Source organism: Colletotrichum spaethianum (genome assembly GCF_022836535.1).
Source record: "Colletotrichum spaethianum MAFF 239500 DNA, contig57, whole genome shotgun sequence".
In the NCBI taxonomy this organism is placed as follows: domain Eukaryota; kingdom Fungi; phylum Ascomycota; class Sordariomycetes; order Glomerellales; family Glomerellaceae; genus Colletotrichum; species Colletotrichum spaethianum.
Genome location: NW_026054827.1, coordinates 46975 through 69374, shown reverse-complemented (window position 1 = coordinate 69374; position 22400 = coordinate 46975). Strand labels below are relative to the sequence as shown.

The 22400-nt window shown below is 52.1% G+C and overlaps 9 protein-coding genes across 9 annotated transcripts; 3 read left to right on the top strand and 6 right to left on the bottom strand.

Moving 5' to 3' along the window:
- Positions 1 to 443: 443 nt before the first annotated feature.
- ColSpa_12130 (uncharacterized protein) lies at positions 444 to 1589 on the top strand (the record flags this gene model as incomplete). Its single annotated transcript, XM_049278342.1, has 1 exon — positions 444 to 1589. The coding sequence occupies one exon, from the start codon at positions 444 to 446 to the stop codon at positions 1587 to 1589; it is 1146 nt and encodes a 381-aa protein (XP_049134299.1).
- Positions 1590 to 2096: 507 nt separating this feature from the next.
- ColSpa_12129 (uncharacterized protein) lies at positions 2097 to 3555 on the bottom strand (the record flags this gene model as incomplete). Its single annotated transcript, XM_049278341.1, has 2 exons — positions 2097 to 2977; positions 3042 to 3555. 2 exons carry the CDS (start codon positions 3553 to 3555, stop codon positions 2097 to 2099), a joined length of 1395 nt encoding a protein of 464 aa, XP_049134298.1.
- A 4753-nt stretch (positions 3556 to 8308) lies between these two features.
- ColSpa_12128 (alkali-sensitive linkage protein 1) lies at positions 8309 to 9283 on the top strand (the record flags this gene model as incomplete). Its single annotated transcript, XM_049278340.1, has 1 exon — positions 8309 to 9283. One exon carries the CDS (start codon positions 8309 to 8311, stop codon positions 9281 to 9283), a length of 975 nt encoding a protein of 324 aa, XP_049134297.1.
- A 524-nt stretch (positions 9284 to 9807) lies between these two features.
- On the bottom strand, positions 9808 to 10845 carry ColSpa_12127 (uncharacterized protein; the record flags this gene model as incomplete). Its single annotated transcript, XM_049278339.1, has 2 exons — positions 9808 to 10334; positions 10413 to 10845. 2 exons carry the CDS (start codon positions 10843 to 10845, stop codon positions 9808 to 9810), a joined length of 960 nt encoding a protein of 319 aa, XP_049134296.1.
- Positions 10846 to 13835: 2990 nt separating this feature from the next.
- On the top strand, positions 13836 to 14702 carry ColSpa_12126 (uncharacterized protein; the record flags this gene model as incomplete). Its single annotated transcript, XM_049278338.1, has 1 exon — positions 13836 to 14702. One exon carries the CDS (start codon positions 13836 to 13838, stop codon positions 14700 to 14702), a length of 867 nt encoding a protein of 288 aa, XP_049134295.1.
- Positions 14703 to 17000: 2298 nt separating this feature from the next.
- ColSpa_12125 (putative triacylglycerol lipase) lies at positions 17001 to 17667 on the bottom strand (the record flags this gene model as incomplete). Its single annotated transcript, XM_049278337.1, has 4 exons — positions 17001 to 17018; positions 17047 to 17154; positions 17208 to 17375; positions 17422 to 17667. 4 exons carry the CDS (start codon positions 17665 to 17667, stop codon positions 17001 to 17003), a joined length of 540 nt encoding a protein of 179 aa, XP_049134294.1.
- Positions 17668 to 17734: 67 nt separating this feature from the next.
- ColSpa_12124 (uncharacterized protein) lies at positions 17735 to 17995 on the bottom strand (the record flags this gene model as incomplete). The annotated part of the gene is made up of 1 exon (XM_049278336.1): positions 17735 to 17995. The coding sequence occupies one exon, from the start codon at positions 17993 to 17995 to the stop codon at positions 17735 to 17737; it is 261 nt and encodes an 86-aa protein (XP_049134293.1).
- A 2017-nt stretch (positions 17996 to 20012) lies between these two features.
- On the bottom strand, positions 20013 to 20729 carry ColSpa_12123 (uncharacterized protein; the record flags this gene model as incomplete). Its single annotated transcript, XM_049278335.1, has 1 exon — positions 20013 to 20729. One exon carries the CDS (start codon positions 20727 to 20729, stop codon positions 20013 to 20015), a length of 717 nt encoding a protein of 238 aa, XP_049134292.1.
- Positions 20730 to 21218: 489 nt separating this feature from the next.
- ColSpa_12122 (uncharacterized protein) lies at positions 21219 to 22399 on the bottom strand (the record flags this gene model as incomplete). The annotated part of the gene is made up of 2 exons (XM_049278334.1): positions 21219 to 21710; positions 21947 to 22399. 2 exons carry the CDS (start codon positions 22397 to 22399, stop codon positions 21219 to 21221), a joined length of 945 nt encoding a protein of 314 aa, XP_049134291.1.
- Between the last annotated feature and the right edge of the window lies 1 nt (position 22400).

Genomic DNA, 22400 nt, shown 5'->3' with positions numbered 1-22400 from the left:
TTCACCTGCATGAGACGACTCTCCACACATGGCCGCTATGCCCGACAAAGCTGGCCTTCACCACTGAAGGTGGAGAATGGCATGCTGCAATCCTACGCCCATCGGCGAAATGGACACAAGCGGAGCCGAGCGCCCGGTTCCATCGCCGTGATTGATCAATGCCGACCCGGAAGCATGGGCCTTCGAATCTTCAGCGGGCCAAGCCCAATGTTCTGTTGGTTCTCCATGTACGATGTCAGGGAGAGTCCGCAGCAGCAGTCCTGGGGTTGGTGGTCTGGGAAAGTGGCAGATAAAGCCAACGCCCATCTGACCGGCCCGCCGTGGTTCCCGCGAACCTCAAAGTTTCGTTACGCTCAGGCCAGAGACCGAACCTCTGTGCGCGGCTTTGAGGAGCATTGAAAACTCAGGGTCTGGTTGAGTAAAGTTCAATCCATCTACCCAGGATGGCAAACCCATCCTCACCGCCTAGGATCCTCTTGACCGGAGCGACCGGCTACGTTGGCGGTACAGTGCTCCATCATCTCTTCAACCATCCCTCTTTGTCGTCGACATTTTCCTCCTCTCCCATAACCGTCCTCGTTCGCGGCGGTCCGAACCGCGCCGTGAAGCTCACCGCAGCCTATGGCTCTCGTGTGAAGCCGGTCGTCATCAACTCTTTCGACGATGTTTCGACCCTCACAGCTCTCGCATCCCAACATGACATAGTCATCAATGCTGGGTCTGGCTTTCATCCGCCCTTAGCAAAAGCCCTCATTCACGGCCTCGCGGAACGAAAATCCCAGATCGGAGGTCAGCCGGTCTGGATGATTCACACCTCAGGATGCTCAAACATCGCCGATAAACCTTTGACTGGCGTCAACCGTCCTGATGTGGAGTGGGAAGACGCTCAGGCCGAAAAGATATTTGAGTTTGAAAAGGTTGAAGATGCCCGGGACCCGTACCCCCAACGCACAGCGGAACTTATTGTCCTTCGGACCGGCGAGGAGCTGGGGCTGAACGCAGTTAGCATACAGTCACCATGCATATTCGGTTCGGGCTCGGGGTTGTTCAACAAGGCGGGCTTGATGATTCCGATCATGATGGGATACGTGCTGCAGAACGGATACGGCCTGACTTTAGGCGACGGAACGGGATGTATCGACTACGTCCACGTGGCCGATCTCGCGGACCTCTACGTCCTCTGCGTGCTCGACATCATCGAGCGCGGCGGTGCCAACGTCCCCACGGGCAGGAGGGGAATCATCTTCCCAACGGTGGGTCGGACCTTGACAATTGCCATCCCGCAGAAGTGTCTCGATATCGTGTTTGCGACGGGTAACCTGCCCAAAGAGGGCGGGCCGCAGCAGAAGGAGGTGCGAAAGGTGAGTCTCGAAGAGGCGGCGGAGACGTGTGCGGGAAACCTAGACGTTGCGGAAACGGGGTATGCCGGACACCGGAAGACAAAGGGGACTGTTGCGAGAGAGAAGCTGGGTTGGAAACCTGTTCATATGGAGGAGGCTTGGAACAAGGACTTTGAGACAGAGTTAAGGGCGGCGCTGAACAGTCAGAGAGGGCTTACAATGGCCACTTGCATTGCTGGCACGAAATGAGAACCATTAGCTGTAATTCCTGAAAACTGAACGAAATTAATGGTCTCATTGTTCGCTCATGTTGTCCATCATTGTGCTTACCACTGCAAGTCGGTAACACGTCAAGCGGCACGCGAGCCACGTTCCACCTGAGTACTTGTGAGTTTAGGGTCCTTAATATCCAGGAATTTAATGTTCAACCTCCACTGACGTAATATATTAAGATCAGCGTTGGCAGGCTTGCTGCCTCGTGGCATTCCAAGCCGCATAATGAGTGCACGGGAACACTCACATCATCTTTCATGCATATGGACAACCATGTAACAGAGACTAGGCACACAACCTAGTCAACGAATCCAGAGAAGTTCGATTACTACCAATTCAAAATCTATGTACATTTCTTGAATCGATCAATATGCACACTTGAAACAGGATTTAACACTATGGTACCGGCCTTTTGGCAGTGCATGCGGGGTGTCTCGCAGTAGACAAGAAGGCTTCGATGTTTTTTTGTACAAGCCTGAAGAATCATTTCAGGCCTCCGAACTTGATACACTTCTCGATCCATCCCCTCCGAGGCGTCTCAGGTGGCGCCTGGTTCTGAGGCTGCGCAATGCCGCCGCCCCAAGTGCGCCAGGTGCTCTCGGTCCTCGTCGTGGCCTCCGTCGGCGCCATGGAGACGCCGCGCTCGCCAAAGACCACGGGGGGCGGGTCCATCAGCCAGGGCGCCTGGCCGGGTTCGTGCTGTGGCTGGTTCTGGTACAGCGATAGCAGGGAGTTGTTATCGGAACCCGTCGAGTGTCTGGAGGTGTCGTATCTGCTGGAGACGATGTCTCGGGGGTTGTTCTGCGGGACACCCAGTCCGGAGTTATCGACGTGGTCGGTGCCCCGGTAGACGTCCGGCATAGCCGGCACCGGCGGCGCGTTCACGGTGCGCGTGCTCGCGCCAATCGTGCGGGTCGAGTACACGCTACTTCGGCCGGACAAGGGGTTCAGCTTGAGCGGGTGGTGGCGGCGAATCCAGCTGGCGATCGAGTTGCGTACGTTGGGCTGGGCGACGGGCGCGGGCTCGAGGACCGGAAGCTGACGCGCGGGGTCGTATCGCTTCTCGTCGAGGTATCCTTCGGGAGTCAGCGAATTGCGGTCGTTCCCGTAGTAGCCGCCCGCGTTACCGTTCTCGTTAGCGTAGGCGTGGCCCATAAGCTCGGCCATGACGCTCGATGGGGACCGGCGGACGGTTGCGAAAGGTGCCGAGGGCGCGGCGGGTGCCGAGTAGGTCGCCGAGGGGTCCCAGAACCTGCCGTCAGGCGACATATTGCGGTCGTATAGTTGACGAGCTTTACGGCGTTTCTGAAAGCGGAGGCACCACCATATTCCGACGCCGATCACGAGGACCAGTGCCGCGATAGCTAGGTCATGGTCAGCAAACGCCCAAAAAGATATCCTCATACAAGGAGACATAGTTGAACATACCAATGGTTCCAAACGCGATGGCAGTCGGCGTCCATCCCACCTCAGTCGACCTATCGTTTCCAAGCCCCGCCTCGCTTCCTCCCCTGTTAGTGGCCCCTGTCGGTTGCGAGTTAAATACTGTGGTGGTCTGGGGAACGGCGGTAGGAAGAGTCCTAGTCGAGCTTGACGACTCTGCGCTGGTAACCGAAGGGAATGTACTAGACGGCTGCTCGCGCTGAGTTTCTCTCAGGGGAGCGGTCGTCCTCGGGAAATCAGAAGACGTGGTCGACTTGGTGGACGAGATGTCCTCAGTGGGATTTGCGGGGTTGAGAACCGGGCGCGGCCTCTGTGGTCGTGAGAAAGACTGGGTCTCTTGCGCGTTGGGCGGGAAAGTCGAGCTATCAGGCGAGGGCGAGTCGTCGTCGTCAGACGAGAAGTCACCAAGGTCATCGCGGACTTCGATTTTTAAGTCTTCCCTCCGATAGTGCGGGCGGCGAATAGCACGCCTGGGATTCACACTTAGTACACGATGCATTTTGCCATGCTACGAGTCTGATGACCTACCTCCTCAGTGAGTTCGTCGGAGCAACCATTGTTGAAGCTCCAAGGATCGATTTGATTTGAATCGACAAAACAAACCGATCTAAAGACCGAGTCTACGGTCGGATAGAAGAAAGTGACAAAGGGTGTGAAAGTTGGGTCGTCGAGACGCAGGATTGTTTGAAGCAGCTCAGCTGGAGAGATATCGAACGGAAAAGAGAAAAGGGCACTGCCCGCGAAGAGAAGAGGTAAAGGCGAACAGACGATGAAGAAACTTGCAGAATCGAGAACAAGAAGCTTCAAGTCATCTTGGCCTTGTGTCGAAAGGAGGGGGGGAAGAGGATGATGTTCCCGAAGGTTGATGCCGACGCGGACTGGTTGATGAAAGACCGGTGATGAAGGAGGGTAACGTAAGTCTGGAGAAGATACGACGAGAAATAAGGACTTCACTTTTGGGTCCCAAAACATCCCGAGCAGGTCGGCTGGTCTCGTCTTTGCGTCCATCCCAGTTCGATCCTATCTTTCTGGGTCCTGTCGGCAGCCCGTGCAGCCGCTGTCTAGTCCATGTCATGGCGTCAGGAAGCGCTGCGGCCAACACCCACTCACCCCGTCCGTTCAGTCCTCCCCTCCCCAGGCCAGGACTTGGGATTGTTTGCCTTTGAGTTTGCTGTCGCAACTTCTATGGGCAAGGGCCAAGGGGAGGTGGGAGACGAGGGTTTAGTGCGGTTGGTGGAGTTTACCCGCGCCCCAACTTTGTTGCCAAGAAATGAAGAATGCAACGGGAGACGCAAGCGAGGGAAGCCTCAACGCCTCAAAGCTCTCAGCCCGTAACCAAGATTTGGCGGAACTTGGTGCATCAGAAGGAAAGAAAAGGCGAAAAAGCATTGGAGCGCCTTCGCTGGTTGTTTCTCAGTTTCAGATTCTCTGCCAAGAGTCCCGAAAACGAGTTGGTGCGACGACACCCTTCCCCTTATTGGCACATTACCACGCTGCTCTTCCAGGGGGCCCCGGCTCCCAGCACGGAATGCGGACACTCGATCACTACTCTGTACCAAGAAGTCCTCGTAAAGAGCCCTGACATACCCAGCCCAAATTCGCCGGCTTCTCCCAAGGTGGACATCGAGGTGTAGGTACGGTGTACTGCGCAGAAGCCGATGGGCGGGCGGGCCGGAACACGCTGCCCTCGGAACCTACTAGTGCACACTACGTCGACGCTGGCCGGAACCCCAACATCGGGGCAGGGTTCTTCGTGGCCTAGCTGCCCTGTCTTGAGAGGCGCACCGTTTCAGAACGTGGTCTCCCCGCCGGCGCCGTGGCCGCCATCGCCTGGAAGATCAGATCGGCTGTTCCGAATTGAGCTTTTCTTGGTTACGGGGTAGCTGGTCAGACGGTCTCTTATCCTCGGAATCCGCCAATCAATCAATCCTGAGAAGCCCCTTCAGGAGTTTCCTTGTTGGTCCTCGACTAGGGGCCCAAAATGATCGAGTCAAGCTCAAAGAATGTGGTATTTGGACTTGACAGAGGAGCAGAGGCCAGATCGGGAACACGACTTGCTTGGGGAAAACGAACTCCCGGGGCCAAGTCTACAAACCGGCAAATGTCAAGTCACATGTTGACAAATTGACGTGAACTGAAGGAGAAAGCTCCATGCAGTCCAAGAAAACCTGCAGCAAAAGCTCAAACCAGTATGTAATCAATTGAAAGCCCACATCTAGGCCCCTGCTCAATTAAAGTCGAACGAACGCCCCCTTCAACTCTGCTCAGCTCATATCCGGCTTCCTCGAAGTTTCTTTTCCCTTGCTTTGCATATGCTTGGATGCTTTTTGCCGGCCGAAGGATCCGATCCCAACTTACTGCGGTTGGTCCAGATTCATTGGTGCGCCTTCAATCAGCCGTGGGCGACACTTGCAATTCCTCTTTTGTGCAAATCTCACAAGCCACATACGTCCGCGTGTCACAACAAGCCGTTAACCTGCAGTTCCAGCGTCGGCCGATCCATTTCCCGCTGGTGGCAGCGTCCCATTACTGAATAAATAGGAGCCGCGGCCAGCAGCCTCCTCGCCCTTGATGAGGCTCTTTAGGTTATTCTCATTTACGCAAGGCATTAGGTCGTTTACTTGAGCCAGTGCCGAAAGACCGGTAAGACATTCCTCGTGGGAGTTGAGATGCTTTCAATCTACGTAAAACACTACCGAATGAGAGGCTCGTCGACTCCAGAAAGCTTGGCCTTGCCGGGTCAATAAAGGGGGGCCTTCTGCATAATGCACAGCACAGAGACGAGAGTGGACACTGCTCGATTACCAAATGAGGCAAGCTTAAAGGCCAGCCCCGAATCGACTTGACTGTATCCCTCGCAGCAATGGGCCCTTTGTCTGTAAGAAGGATGGCGTTGGAGTGGTTCAATTTACAACGCAGCTGTTATTCATTTCGAACTACAAGCTTAAATGGTTGTCGAAATTGCCATACCTAAACCATTTCTCCTCGGGATAAAGCCCTCATGTCGGGTTCTAGTGATCCCGGCGTCGCCTAGATTGTGGCGAATCCGGGGCTAGTGCTCTGTCTGACGTAATATCGGAGCTATAAACCTTCATCGGGAAAATATTGAAGGAAAATCCAAGTTGGCTGCTAACTACCTACGCTTCATCTGCAAAATTCCTCTCGCTTAGTTGTATCTTTTCTGACAATTAGTAAACTTGCCTCTCGGCTCTATTCCAGTTCCGCCAGTCAGAAATGCCACGGACAAAATACACCCAAGCGAGATTGTTCAACGCATCAATCTGAAGCAATGAGCAACGACCGTCAGAAGTCCAGTATCAAAGGTGGTTCTTCGCAAGAATTTTTTTTATGAAGACCACTGGCTTTCCAGCTAGCATCTGAAGCTCGTTGTGACAAGGCGCAGCATGTTGATTAAGTATCTGCTTACAGATGATAATCGAGGGTAAGTCTGCCGTGTATAGTGCTCAAACCATCCGAATGACAAAACACAAGAACATCACGAATGATGCGTCCTCGGCATACTCTGGAAGCCTCTAGTATTGTCCATCAGGTACTCAAGCCTCAATAATGGGCGTCTCACATACCACGGAAAAAAGAGCTTGTGTGGGCCGAGTTGAACATATAATATTGATAATTGGCCTTGTAATTCAACTTGGAATTCGTTTCGATATTAATTTGAAGCAATAGTTATTGCCGTTAGTTGCGTCTGCAACTACATGGAGAAATGGGGAAACGAGCCTTGGTTGGACTTTAAAGCCGCAGCACATTTGAATGTACTTCTGGAGAGAATCTGATTCAACATTGGGGCGCGTTAAATAGGAGACGTGGGAAGCTTTGAGTAGCTTTTCCAAGCGTCTGATTCGGCGCCAAGGTTGACAATTCCCGCACTTGTACAACCTGAGCCAACAAGGAGGCAAATCCTGTGAATTCTCAGTGCGGTCGCATGTTGTTCAGGAAATCAATTTGAAGATGTCCTATTGACACGAAATATTAAGTTCTGAACATGTGTTCGAAGCTTTGAGAAGAACAAAAGCTTCATACACACAAGAGTCTGAATGCGCCCCTCTTTCCTTCCGACTGAGATGATTCTCTGCATACAGGCTATACATGATTGACAGGGAACTCTTTACTTAACTGATGTCATTGGATGAGTATGGGGAGCCATAACAAATTGCCGAAGCGAAGCGTCACATGAGGACAGCTCATCCCGGAATCGACACATCATTCTCAAAACTGAGGTTACAATGATAGTCAACTGTATTGGTTATCGCAGGATAATAATCGCCAGGAGACTTCCCGTATGGAAGCTTTGGTGATAAAAGCACATAGTCGAGTCCGGAAATAATTCTCATGCAAGTGACCTGCGCAGAAGGCCATAGTTAATCGATTGGTCTCTGGGAATAAACAGCCTCGGTGGTATGTATTTGTTGTAATTAGCGCCCAGATGCATCATAAGTCTAAGTCGTTATTCTGTCAGATCATGGTTATTTTCTTCAGTGTATGGACTTCTGAGGCTGGAATTGTAGTACTTGAGGGCGATTATGCGCAAGCGTGTTGCAGATTCACCCAGCCGGTATTCCCAAACAATCCAAGCATAGAAACAGTCAGCCCTGATCATACCAAGTTGCGGCAAAATAACCAATGATCGATAGCTTGGCTTTCTGCAGGACCATTGAGGGCAACATCGTCTCCAATATCTCGCAGTTAGACACCACAAACAGGATGTGGCTGAGCAGTCTTGCCAGTATTTTGGCAAACTAGTTGGCACCACTCCCAGCAAGACACATGTTCAGCGTTCCGATAGCAATGACGAGTCAGGCTTGGACCCTTGCTTTTAAAATCCCCTGTTGGACGTTAGGGTCGTTGCGGTGTGGCTTGCATGGGGTTGTCCTTGGCTAGGACATCACCAACCAAGGACTCAAGCGGCCGAGGGGCCATGACGTCATTTACTTATCGTCCCCCGCCAAGGGTGCAATGGCATGAGATGAGGTCAATGGCCGAGCTGGGCGAAAAAGCCCTCAGCTTACTGTCAATCTTGATTTGGATTGTGTTGAACGATGACAGTTTCTGTAAACCTGTATATGTGCAATTTTTGAAAAGGTTCTCACCTACAGATATCTGCAGAGCCGGCACCTCTATCGGCTGCATCCGAACCAGTTTCTAGTGCATCAAATCACACAAGGATCATCCCATATTTTACTACTCGATCTCACATTAGGCAAGGAAAGAATCTTCTCTTGCATGCTGTAAAGATGAGACGATCGAGCCGCATACTGCTAGCTTCGCTGGCTGTTTCCACCCTCCACCCCACAGCTGCCCTCGCACAGTCCGATCTGCCATCAAAACGCGGGCTGGCGTACCAAGGCGACGACCACGAAGCCGACGCCCAGCTGCTCACTTCCGAAAAGTCCCTCATCAGCTGGTACTACACCTGGTCGACATGGCCGGCTCAGGGCCTCAACAGCTCCATTCCCTTCGTTCCCCTTGTACACGGCGTGGATGATGCCTCGGACTCAAGCGTGACAACCCGCCTCAACCAACTCCCGCAATCATCAACGCACCTCTTGACCTTTAACGAACCTGATGGCACTACTTCATCAGGCGGAAGCAGTATCGATCCAGAAGATGCCGCAAAAGCCTACTTGGAACACCTCGTTCCGCTCCGCAACGCAGACTCGCGGAGCTGGAACATCAGCCACCCCGTCGTCACCGGCTCCACGCAGGGCATCGAATGGCTCCAAAAGTTCAACGAGTCATGTTACGATATCGACGACGGTGGTTGCCCGACCGACTTCGTCGCCGTGCATTGGTACGGCGACGCCACGGGGCTCAAGAACCATCTCGACGCGCTGCGGGAGTTCTACAACTCGACTTCGCCAGATCTCAAATACTGGGTCACGGAGATGGCGCTGCCGAAGCAGGACGCCGATGCGACGCTCGCAATGATGAACGAGAGCCTGACGTACCTGGACGGTCTTGATTACGTCGAGGGGTACGCATGGTTCGGTGCCTTCCGCAAGGATGAGGCAAATGCATGGACTGGGAAGTCTGTGTCCCTCTTTGATGACGATGGCGGTTTGACTGATCTTGGGGCTTTGTACCTCGGCGGCGAGGAGCAGGGCTTCAAGACTGGTGAGAAAGGCGAAGGCAACTTTGCCAGCTCGCTGTCGCCGGCTAGACTACTTCTGTGGGGAACCATTCTTGCTGCTGTCGCGGCTTTGTGGTAAACCACGGCTTTTTAGGTTCGGCGGGGAGGACATCGCGGTTCACGTTGTGACGACATGGGCAACGAGTACATGGATATGACATATTTTCTTCTTCTTTACATAGGCGTGTGCTGGACACGCAAGCATTGGACATGAGCAAGAATGATACCTACTAGACTGGATTCCTTTGTCACCGAAGGATATACCACGTTACATATACATCATAGCAATACACAGAGCGCATTTTCAATCACTCTCTCAATCTACGTTGCACATGCCCCTGTTGCTAATTGTCAAGTTTCACAAGCGCCGCATGCCAGGGTGAATGGCCGCGAAGTCGTAGCGGTTGTAAGGCACTCAATATGAACAGTTTTGCAAAGCGAAATAACTATATTTTGAGCATTGGAGTTACCACGGAGCCCATCAAACTTGTCAAAGTTAACTACGTGGTCTAGTCCTGCTCCCTGATTTGATATGGTCCTTGACCTATTCCAGCTCAGTCGTCGTGCGCGGTCATTAATCATTCAAACGACTTCTTTCATCTTTTAGTCGGAACCAATAAGAAACCACGCTGCAGAGCTGATCCAACAACATATGACATCCCACCCAACACTGCTCACAGCAGGATGCTCATACAGCGTCTTTAGTACAACCTCAAGGTCCTCGCTCTCACCAACCACCCCCTTGGTGGCCACAGCAAGCATCCAAGCCATCGACGCAGCCTTCCAATACCACCCTGGCTCGCTCAGAAGCCGCGATGGTAGGAACTTATTCAGAACCAAGGGCGCAAATGCCAATAGGTGAGGGCCCAGAAGCAGCGATAGGAACCTAGGGTTGTCGACAGCGGCAGGAATGATCGTCGCCCAGATCAAGGTCACAATGAGGATCATTGTGTGCCATGACAATAAAGACGAGTTCGCGTCGTCTCGCTTCCGCTGGTCTTTGGCTGCCTCTTGGATTGGAACCCTGCTGCAAAGGATGGCGAGAAAGGACATGTTGGCAGCAAATGAAATGGCTACCACTTGGCCGAGCAGCACGAAAACCCAAGCGTGAGGGATCAGTCTCTTTTGAGCTATTAGTTTGACCAACATTAGCGCCGTCCATCAGTAGCCTTTCCACACACGTGGTAATCCCACGGGGCTGAACTTACCTTGAGCCGCAAGCAATACACTCCAGTTGGCGCAAAACCCGAATATCTGCAACGACCACCACGCCCTAGGGCCCGTCTCCAGAGTTGACGCCCAGGCCTGTCTGAACAGCGACGTGTCGCGCAACCATTCTCCGAGTCTCAAGCCGGTGGGCTTACCGCCAACTACGGCTGCCCAGACTTGCTGAGAATCCCATTGGATGTACGACCACTCGAAGAAGCGGAACATGTGATACCAGGTTGTGGCAAGGCTTAAGGCTGCAAGTATGCTAAATACCGCGATGACGCGACGGTTGTTGGGGCTGGAAGACCCATGTTGCACGGAAGAAACGCGTTGCTGGCTGCGAATGATGCCAATCGTCTTTGCCGTGAGGCTAGCGGCCAGAACCATGTAACCCGTGAAGATGGCCAGCGGGCGGGCGTTGGAAGCGGACATCTTTCCCGTCGCTGTAGCTGCCCGTTGTTTGAGTCAGCCGCACAATTGCCAACACCAGATACAACAAGCGGCTAGATGATGTCAATGAAGCGAATGAGTTTTCCGATAAAGCTTTGCCCCGGGCAAGCCGGAAACCCAATCATTTGGGTTGGTCGGGGTTCAAGTAGTGTGGGGCATGATGAGAAAAACTTTTGAGAGCCAAGCCTAAGCATCCGTCTACGAGTCGGTGCAATATTCTGTCCGAAGAGCTGGGGCCGTCCGAAAGGGAAGCACGCGCAGGACACCTAGCCTTTGACATCTGTCTCAATGTAAGGCCTGATGCTAAACCATATCATCTGAATTCTTCTGGATGAACTTCATCGCCTAAGTATTCAGACTCATTTGCTCTGCTATTGGGGTTTATGTATTAGTGTTCTTATGCCTTGGCCTTTTGAGGATGGACCAGCTGTGGCCACTGTCTACGACAGTGACAAGGATAAAGCCTACCGGAGCAAATGGAACTGAACTGACGGCATGGGCTCGACCTCGGCATACATCCACCTTTTACAGGGATGGTACCCGCCCAGGAGAGCTTCGTTTTGGGAGTAGCAGAGACGAGAAGGACACCGTGCATAAATGAAATTGCGTTTCCGGTATCGAGTGAGGGCATGACCGAGGCAATCCGACCTCGCAATCTCAGATTCAAGACGCTCGAGTTTATCTCACGGTTTTATGTTTCTTGAGCTTGTAAAGTTTACTCATCGACTTTCAGCGCACCTTGGATTGATGGAGTAGACCCCACGAAAAAGAGAAGAAGCAATCAGCCCAAAGTAGCATGTGTATGGAGTCGTAAAAATTTCCGAGTTACAGGTTTCCCCGTTGCGTTATGGGTCGTGAAGCTCCCCTTCGGGTGGCCATCGTCGGAACCGGTTTGGCAGGTCTCACTGCTGCATACCTTTTAGAGAGTGACGAGCAGCGGCGATATGCGGTGACTCTTCTTGAGCAGGTAAGAAAGTCTCAATTCAATTCGCTAAAGTTTCACAAGACTGACTGATGCAGGCTGAGAGTTTGTCTTTTGACTTGGCATCGGTCGCCATTCGAGATGAGAGGTCCGGCGATGTCGAGCGTGTTGATCTTCCGATGCGCGCTCTCGCTGGAGGGTATTATGCAAACGTAATGCGCATGTATAACCACTTGGGCATTCCATATCATCCCATACGCTTTCTGTTCTCCTTCGCCAAAGCGCTGCCAGCTCGAAGATCCGATGCGACCGCCGCAAAGACGCAAGGAAACCCGGAGGGCGCAGGCGGAGCGCCAGGAGAGTACTTTGTGCACGCTTCGAATCTGCACCAAACGCCACCTTGGCCGGGGAGTCGAGGGGTGCTATCACACCTCATTGAGATCGTGTACCTGATTGTTTGCCAATTCTGGTTCACACTCGCGTGCTTTTTGGTCCATCCTTCAACCAAGGGGTCCGAAGGAGGAGAAACGCTTGACGAATATCTTCGAAGAATTTGGCTGCCACGTCATTACGTGACGCATTACCTGCTTCCTCTCCTCAGCAGTGTATCAACTTGCTCACACGACGAGCTTTTGGCGTTTCCAGCCAGCGACATTGTAAACTACAAGAAGTTGTCGCACGGCGAACAGCACTACACAGTCTGCGGCGGCGTTCATCAGGTGGAAGGGAGGTTGGCGAGGGATATGAAAGATGTCAGGCTGGGAGCCTGCGTCGCGGAAGTGGCACCAATGACTGAAGGAAGAGTGAGAATACGCTGGCAGTCGACAAAAAACGGCGTCCAGCCACTTCAGGAAGACGTGTTTGATCGGGTTATTCTTGCCGTGTCACCGGATGTTGCTGGTAAGATTTTTAATCCTCTCCGGAAGACCCTCGAGTCGATACCCACGATTCGTGTTGAGAGCTCGGTTCTCCGACCGGCTCATTTGGCATGGAGCCACTCCCTTACTCTGGTCGAAGATGAGAGCAGACACCCTAAGGCCTGCTCACACCATCGCGGGACTGCCATCCCGCCGCAGGTTATCTGTTTGCGAACCGACTTTGCTGCGGAAGAAGTACGAACGGAAGCACTGCATACAATGCCTGGAGGAACGGTGGTGAGCACCTGTCCGTTGGACCCGCAGGCCGACGCAAAGAGGGTGTTGCGAACAGCCAGGTTTACGAGAACCTTGAGGACAACCGAGAGCAGAGCGATAGTCCAGAGGATCATGGGTGAGTCCAAGGGTTCGGACAAGAAGACGGATTCGGCCACTGAGTCAGTGACGTGGGTGAATGGTCAGGACAATGTTTGGTTGACGGGAGCTTGGTGCTGGGATGGAATGGTTCTGCTCGAAGGATGTCTGATCTCTGCGATGAGAATCGCTGAGGACTTTGGTGTAGAGGTTCCATGGCAGGCCGGTGCGGCGAGAACGCGGTAGAAGGTTTCACGCGACAAAGGCCAGAAAGTGAAAGAAAAAAATGAAGTTGAAATAAACGCGCTCCTTGTGAAGGATGGACTTGGGTCGGAAGAGAGTAACATCGGACCTCCGAACCCTGCCGCTCCTTCCGTCCCTCGCCCGACCGTCATACTGGAGAGTGGGTCTGACGCAACACGTGACAGGGATCTCATCTCATTCTCTCATCCTTCGGCTCACAAACTTTTGGGTGAGATTCCTCCTCTCCACTCTTGCCTCGAACTCACAGCGATCTCACCTATACTGCACCATGATAAGTTCATCCGACTTCCACCCCGAGTTCTGGAAGGGACTTTTTCTGGGTATTGTTGGCAGTTTATTGGCGATTTGCCTCATAACCGTTGTGATTGCTTACAGAGTTCTGCGGCAAAATGACGTTTATGACAACGACCATTGGAAGCTCAACATCAAAATGCCGTTTACTACCATGTGGATGAACATGGGCTATTGGTAAGTGAATATTACTCGCATTTACTTTATGGCTTTTTCACCGCCTGAGCTATTTCTCTATGCGGCCTAATTGGATCTCATTGCGTCTGATGTCTGATGTACTCCCCTTTAGGACCAACACCGATGGTCAGCGCATCCAGGACTTTCAACAGGCCTGCCGTGGTCTTCTGTACGAAGTTGTTTCGGAAGCAGGCGTCTTGGAAGACGAGTTCTTGGCACGCAAACTGGCCATCCTTGACCTAGGAATTGGTTGCGGCGATCAGTCGCTGGAACTTGCACAACTCATCCGTCAAAGCAGCTGGGACGAGTACAGCTACGTGGGACTCACCCTGAACCCTTCGCAGTTCTATCTAGCCTCCAAACTACCATTTCAAGAGTTTCAGCTCCCCGGTAGCCGCGCCAAGGCCATACAAGTTTTCCGAGCCGATGCTGCAAGGCCAGACAAGTGGGACGAAGATGTCAAGTCGGCCATAACGTCTTTGGCAGACGAGCACCCCGAAAACCAAGCGCGCTGGGTTCTCGCCTTAGACAGCCTGTACCACTTCTCTCCTGACAGGAAGCCGATCTTCAACTATGCTGCCCAAGAGCTCGATGCTTCATTCATGGCATTCGACTTGCTTCTGAGCCACACGGCTTCGCTTCATCAGAAGCTGCTTGTCAAATTCATTGGCCTTGCAATGGGCTGTCCTGTAGGTGCATTTGTAACAGAAATCGAGTACAAAAAGCAGCTGAGCGAAGCTGGGTATGACGGAAAGCACGTCCGTTTCAGGGATATCACAGACCATGTCTTTTCTGGTCTTGTGGACCACATCAAGCGCCAGGAAGAGGTGCTCCGGCCTTATGGGATTTCAGTAGGAAAATTCAGAGTTGCTGGTAGAGTTTTTAGCTGGTTCGCACGATCAAAGACATTGAGGGCCACCATCGTAGTTGCCCGGAACAAGTCCAAGAGACTATGAAGTGTCTTTTTAGCATTAATCTTCGAGTGCGAAAATGGAATGGCACTCATTATTCAAGCCTTAATTGTTCGTGGACATTCCCATCGCTTAGTAAACAACAGATTGTGCATGCTTTTTGGCATCAAGCCACCTGTGGCTACGGTGGCCTTGTTACATCGATTTGGCCGCAGTACAACTCTTCGACTGTCTTCTATTTATACAAAACAGTGCGCAACATGTACCTTTTACGGTTGCTCCATCGCAGAAGAAAACTGCCCACTGGCCTGTCGACAGCCCATGTCGTATCTCGGCCTAATTCCACTTTATCGTCATCATTGTCTAACTTAGGTCGCGAAGCGGAAGTCAAGCCTGCCGAGCAAATGAGTTAAAAACAATTCTCCCATAAAAGGGCAGAGGAAAACTTACCGCTTGTTCCCTTTGTCTGTAGTGTTTGTCCGATAATCGTGTTGCTGCTCAGGTGTCATGGCATCCCACTTCTTCGCCTTCGAATTGTTCCTCCACCGATAGTAAAAGTATGTGAAGGGGTATTGCACAAGCTGGAATTATGTGAGTTTCTGTCTGATTGAGCCGGTTAGGGATGGACACTACTTACACACAGCCAAATGCAGATCACCAGCAGACCTTTGTTGGCTTTGAAGTATCTGGGGGCATCATCCGGTTGATAGACTTAAAGTGTTAGCTTGCTTCCTTAGGTGAAGCTAGAGTGAAATGCTTACTATTGGCACCAATCATGCCACTGACTTGCACCCACATATTATAGAGTCTGTATGGATTGGTCAGATAGGTCGAGTGTCAAGGAGACTAAGCCAACTTACGAAGCGGAAACCGTTCTGTTCTGAACAGAGCCCGCATTTCTGCTAGTCCATGCGACTTGGATAGGATGAGTGCTGGACTTCGTCAGCGCTTTGTTCACTTCCAGTAGAGAGTTCTGCATACTATGGGAATGAGAGAAGCACTGTCGCAATAGCAAAGTACGCCCATGGGTTAATCGGATCCGGCAATGCAATCAAGGCCACGAAGCAAGGTAGCAGCCAAGCGTCCTCGGCCATGGCTACGAAACTGCGGTTGTTCAACAGCTCACTGATAGCCGTGATTAAGAGCATTGTAATACAGGAACCCACGACCCAGGGAATCGACAACAAGTTGGTCTGGATGACGTTGAATTTCAAGTCTCGTAATGAAAGCGTCAGGTATTGGTTGACGGGGTATTTCGGCAACCCAAAAAGCAGACCCAGGATGTAGAGGGGCCACATGTCGTAGTCCTTGGAACACTCCCAGATCTGCTTAACGGAAAGACCTTGTCGGTTGTACATCCCTCCCTTTTGAGGGTCGTCGCGGATAACTGGATCACGGGTCAAAGAACGTTATTTTGATCGGGGCTAGAAAAACGTACCGGAATTGACAATGATTTTCGCTTCCTTTTCTGTGAAGTAGCCTTTAGGGTTCCACCAGCTCTTTGTCTTAGCTGGGCATTGAGGCATGAAGAAAAACGAGAGTATTCCGACAAGGACTAATAAAGTCAGTTTGAGGAGTCATACACAGAGACTGGCTGATCTTACAAGTGAAGGCTCCCCTTAGACTTAGTTAGCAACTAGTCCCAGGTATTATAACAAATCATAACTTACTCCACGAGAAATAGCCATCTCCATCCTTCGTAACCCAAGATACCACGCATGGAAACAAGTCCAACAGCGGCAAAACCGACTCCGATATCGACTAATGAGTCGTGTTAGAAGACAGCGTGAGGTGAGATATGGACTTTCTTAGGACGACTCACCCAGCTGCGAAGACATCCAAAACCAAGCTAGGCGGATTGGAAGCTTTGTAAATCAGTACCGCTATCCAAGAGTGCCAAGTTATGTGTGGGAAGGTCATTTACCGATGTACCGGTGTACCAATAACTGAGGTAGAGGATCGTATCGCTGCCAAGAGATTAGTGAAAGCTTGTGGCTGAGGACAAGAAAAGCCAAGACTTACGGGATGAAACCACCTTGGAACGTCGCGCTGATGGGCAGCCTGTAAGTAAAAGTCGCTGTGTCGACGTTTGTTGCACTCACATCAAGTATCTTGTTGCAAGAAAGGATGCCCGACCCTTGAGAAAGAACTGCGCACCCGAAACTATGGAAAAGAGGCAGATCTGAATAGGTATCCACAGATCGGGGCCAATACTATACGCGTACATAATCAGCTAGGGTTTTCTGAGGTTCGGACAAAAGCAACAGACCGCTTGGAGATCAACTGGGACGGAAGCTCTGCAACGAGGAAACCGACTCGAGAGATGGTTTGACCGATGTTCTTCTACACGTCAGCCTTGGCCTGTTCCAGTTTCGCGACCGCAACTCACGTAGTCGCCCCGAGTCAGGCCGAGATCATCAAGCATGTTGTCTGAAACGGCATTGGAAATGTTGTTCCTGTCAATGTTGAGAGACGCAAACATGATGCAGGCCCAAACCTGCATGGTATAATTAGCTCGAGCCATTGGCCAGCGTGCAGCGGAGCTCGTACCATGATCTTCCAATCAACCTTACGTCGCACCGCACGCTCCTCCCTCCAAGTCCAACGGAAGCTGGGGTCAAAAGCAGACCAGTTCTCCCACTGCGGATGGATGTACAGGCTCTTGTACTCTTCGACGTTCTCGGAGTCCCAGATGCTGGCTTGCGTGGCGACCTTGGACTAGGTCAGCTTCCATGTGAACGTGACTTTCGAACCGCTCACGCACCGCATCGAGGTCGTACACTTCGGCCTTGGGGCCCTTTCGAATCCTCAGAAAGCGGAGAATCGCATCTCCAAGCGCCGCTTCCATGCGCTGAGTCTCCTGTGTTGCCAGCGCGGGGGCCGTTGGAGGTGCCGACTCGATGGGACGCTTGTCGTCGATTGCTACTGTTTTCGAGTCCAGCGCGCCATGGTCGGAAGAGGTGATCGACCCCGGCGGCGAGGCCTTTGCTACTGGTTGCTGAGAAGACATTGTGCTTCAACCTTTCGACGAAGAAACAATGACGTATGGGCAATTTGCACAACGAGAGAGGTCCTATCTACCAGAGTGCCGACATGGACATGCGTGAACCATCTATATAAGGGTCCTCCGATAAAATTTCTTTAACAGGGGCCTCGAAAGTACTGGGTGCTGACCGCGCCGCTGGATCTATGGCCAAGCAGCCATAGAGCGCCGTTCCAACGACGTGATGAGGAACTGAGGGCGTCAATAGGTAGAAAGGGGGTTCTGTTCCCCAGTTCTCGGTGACAACCCGAAGGATGATCCACATGACAATGACGAAAGGCTGCTCATCCGGCATGGTTAGTACCGACAGAGGAGTCCCGAGGAGATGCACAGGTTGAATAGAGTGCCGTGCATCCTAACCACGCGAAACGATATCAAACCAAGTCCATCACGTATCATCGGTCCTTTTGACCGACTTGGTTCCGAGAACTAAGCTTCTTAAACGCTTGAGTAGCTGAAAACCTAGGTCAATAGAAGTTTCCTCCATTTATGCTTCTGTTCTTAAAGACTTGCACTTCGTTGGGGTTTCGCAGTTCCACAGCTCGCACTTTGGAGCTACCGTCTACCGTTATTGTGGAGGAGGCAAGGAATAAGCATTTACTGGGGCCGATGCTACTGCGCGCGCGCTTTAGTGGCTCGCGTCACTTTGCTTGCAGCTCACGCAATTGATTCACCATCGTCTCAGTCGATGGCGTGCTTCACACACGACACTTTTGTTGGATGCGCAGATACCGGATTCTCCAATCACATAGCAATCAATTGATTCCAGAGGACTTAACCCAGGTTACTCTGCAGCCTCCGCAGCTCGAGCTGTCGTCACAGATTGATATTTGCCAATACTCCAACGGGCAATCATGGCCCATGCGGTGTCTTTCAGGCGTCTTTCATGCCCCTTTGGCCACGTCTGGAAGACTTGCCAAATGTAGAGAAATCCAATTGTTCAATTCGTCGAATTGAACTAGGTTGATCTGTGGTATTATCTTCTCATGTGTGTGTGTGTGTGTGTAGCTAAGGCATTGTATTTGCGAATGGCAGCACATGCTTGAATACTCGACAACCATGAGTAATATAGCCATATTCGTCATGACAACACCATTATTTGCCTCGCTTCCGAGTGGAAGAAGCTGGTAGAGATGGTGAGCTTCTACATCCCTCATCCTTCTAGATTTGCTCTTCGCCAATAAATTAACAATTCATGAACCCCCAAAGTTGAATTATGAGACTCGATTGGAGTAGGAAGACCGTCAACATCTCAATAACGTCAGTCATTGCTCGATATGACCCGAATTGACTGACGGTAAACTCAGGTGACCCCAGTTTTTTCATGTCGGCGATCTCTAAATAGTAGTTGTTCGCTTTGCTGCAACTTGAGGCTGGCTGTTCGAAGTATGCGGAGCCCTCACGACTGACTGTACGAGCATGAGAATTGATGACGACTTTAATAAAGACTTCACCGTATTGATTTTAGCAGGCTCATACTGTAACTCTGTCAAATACTAGGTAATTCATCTGGCACAAGTATTGAGGATGAATCCGCATAGACGGCAGTGTGTTGTGAACATTGATGCTAAAACTAAACCAACATGAATGCTAAGACTAGGCCAACATGGTTTGCAGTCGCTCCCTCGCGCTTTGGTTCAAGTGACTGTTTCGTAGATGGGCTGTCTCTGACGACCCTTTCCCGCACTTCTTCGCCGGAAATTCCTTGTCAGACCCATACAGGCAATACCTGATCTAAAAGATCCACCCCAATCCATTTACCTAGTTTCTGCTCCCTGATCAGGTACTTTCCACTTTTGCGGTCCACTTGCCAGGCAGTCCAGTCTTCGTGGCCTGGGCTTCAAGGTGAGCTTCGTAGTCAGGCTCGATGAGAGTTAATGACTTGTTCAACCTGAACATTGTCCACCTGTGCTTGGTTATTGCAGCCCTCTCCATTTTCGCACATTCATCGTGATCGAAGACTTGACCACTTGGTTCGACCAATATCTCAAGCTTGTCGACTCGGTCTCGCAACGACGAAAGGCTTCCTCTGTATGTGCTGGTAGGGTTTGGGATTGTGATGTTGATCCCCATGTCGAGGAAGCCTTGGACTAGAGAGCCAAGCGATAGTGCTCTGCAACGGAGAGACGCCGGTTTAATTAGCTTACCAGAGACGAGGCGGCATTCGCATTTGCCCTCTTTCAGAGCTTCGAACAGTCCGATGTAAGGCGTAACCTTTCCCGAGATCCATTGTGCTCGCTTTATTGCGATTCTCTCTACACGATCCTGTCATTAGCTTCGAGCCAGCTTGAGATAGTTCAGGAAGATAAGCCCTACTCACCGATCACGCTCGTTGGAACCAAGGGTGCGGTTCCTTCGACAAGGAGGTCCGATTGAGATACTTGGTTTCCGTCTCCGTTTCCGCCTTCGTTTCCGCTAGTCGATGAATCCAAGTTGATGACTGGATCACCTTCCTCGTTGATAGTGGATGATTCGATAAGGTGCGTACTCGATGTTCTGTACAGCTCCATATCACCAAGCGCCCACGCGACAGAGAGCAGTTTGGCGTGGTCTCCGCTGGCTTTAGCACTCCTGAGCCAGGCTTGAATCCACGGGCGAGTGAGGGATATGGAGTCATATTTGTCCATGACCACGACGCAATTGTGTAGGTCTGAAAGTGCCATCGTCTCCGGCACGCGTCCGAAGTCTCCGTGCATGATCTCGAGCATCAGCTGCATCGGTGCCGGCTGATCGTCTGGGAGATGAATCATCCACTCGCCCTGCCCACCTTCCGTGGGTCGAAGCTCTTTGAAGCCGCTAAATAGAATCTTTTTCATCACCGGCGATGAACGAGCAAGGGCTTTCGAGCAGACAAGGTAAGCTGATGGCTGGTCGACGTGGTTGGCGCCGACGTAGAGACTCAGGTCACCGTACTCGTCGAGTACGATTAGGGCCTTCGGCTCGGTTCTCTCGAGTCTTCGTCGCTTAGGGTCAGGTGCCTCTGACTTTGTGGACTCATGAGACTCTCCTACTACGATGGAGTCCTTCATGATGTGCTTGTGTTGGTAGAAGTCGGCTGTGAGAGATTTAGGTTAAGGTACTCATAGAATGGAAGTGCGGGAATTAGGGCATTGGAAGGAAAGACCACCAAGAGTGAGATTGTGAGAAGAAAGACACAGGAAAAGAGAAGAAAGTCGTTTTTGGGAAAGTGTGAGGTGAGAGCGACTAGTGAAATTTGGGAAAGAGCTGCTGGAGCGATCTCCGGTTGAGGCAGGAAGGAGAAAAGAGCAGTAGACCAGGTGAAGAGTAGACAGCTACCAGTTAGTAATGGTCCGACTTTTTGTTAGCGCTTCAGATCTAGAGCTATTTTATTTCTCTAGTAGTGTCATGGTCATAGAAAATAAAGTCTGAGAATGCAGTGTTTGATGGAGTTGACGGTAAATTGACGTGATGCCCATTCTGTGCGATTCAAACAGCAGGACCAAATCATGTTCTTAAGACCTGAGGTCATTTCATAATTAAGCAGATTATATACCACACTACTTAGCCAAGCCCGTCTTCGCCGCCTGCTTCTGCAAATACTCCCTATGCTTGGGCTGCACAAAGCTCATATCCCCCCTCAGCATCAGCGACCTCTCGACGCCCTCCCGCAAGCCCGACTGCAGCACGTGCTCGCACGCGCTCAGGCTGAAGCCGAAGCGCGGGTGCGCCGCCTGGCCGAAGCTGAAGGGCGTCGACGACGGGTGCGAGTAGCCCGAGTGCACCGTGTATAGCTCAAGCTTCAGCAGGACGGACTGCAGGGCCGAGGCGCTGCCGCGGTACGCCGCCACGGGGTCCGGCGCCGTGAGGTCGATGCGCTGCGCCGCAAAGGACCGGATGAGCGAGCCCAGGAGGATGCTGTCGCACCGCTTGCCGCCGGTGGGGTCCTGCGGCGACGACATGCAGCGGTCGCCGTGCTTGAGCGTCGTGTAGAGGTTCGAGTAGGGCTCCAGCATCGTCGTGAGAAGGGTCTTGCGTATTGACGTGGCATCCTCTAACAGTCATGTTAGAAATCCATCACACACAGAAACACACCACACGGGGAAACCGTACCTATCAGTCCCGGCGGAACCAAGTACTCAATGTTGCGAAGCTTGTACGAGTACGTCTCCCTGTCATCGCCAGTGTACCCAAAGACGAGGTCCTCGTCCTCGTCGATGACGCACTCGGTGGCGATTTTCATGGCCATGTTGTTGAAGGTCTGCGAGTCGCCCAGCTGGTAGGCAACGCCCAGCAGCAGCGGGTTCTGCATGCTCGTTTTGACGGCCTCCATCCACCCGCGCGCCCACGGCCGCGTGACCCCCGTGGCGTCGTACTTTTCGACGACGACGAGGAACTGGTACAGGCGGGTGAGCTCGAGCTGGTCGGGGACCATCTCGAAGCGGCCGTGGACGATGTGGAGCAGCAGCTCCATCGGCTCCTGGCGGTCCTCGGGAAGCTCGACCGTCCAGCTGTCGCATGCGTCTGCGGGCCGCGACTCGGCGAAGCCGCCGTACAGCATCTTGTCGAACACCGCCGACGCCCTCGCCAGGGCTTTCGAGCACACAAAGTACGTCTTTGTTTTCTCTTCTACGTCCTTGCCGACTTGGAAATACAAGTCACCGTTCGAGTCGAAGACGTCGAGCCCGCCCACACTTCGGATAGCCGGTTCGCGATCGGCGTCTTCGTCCATCATCGTCATG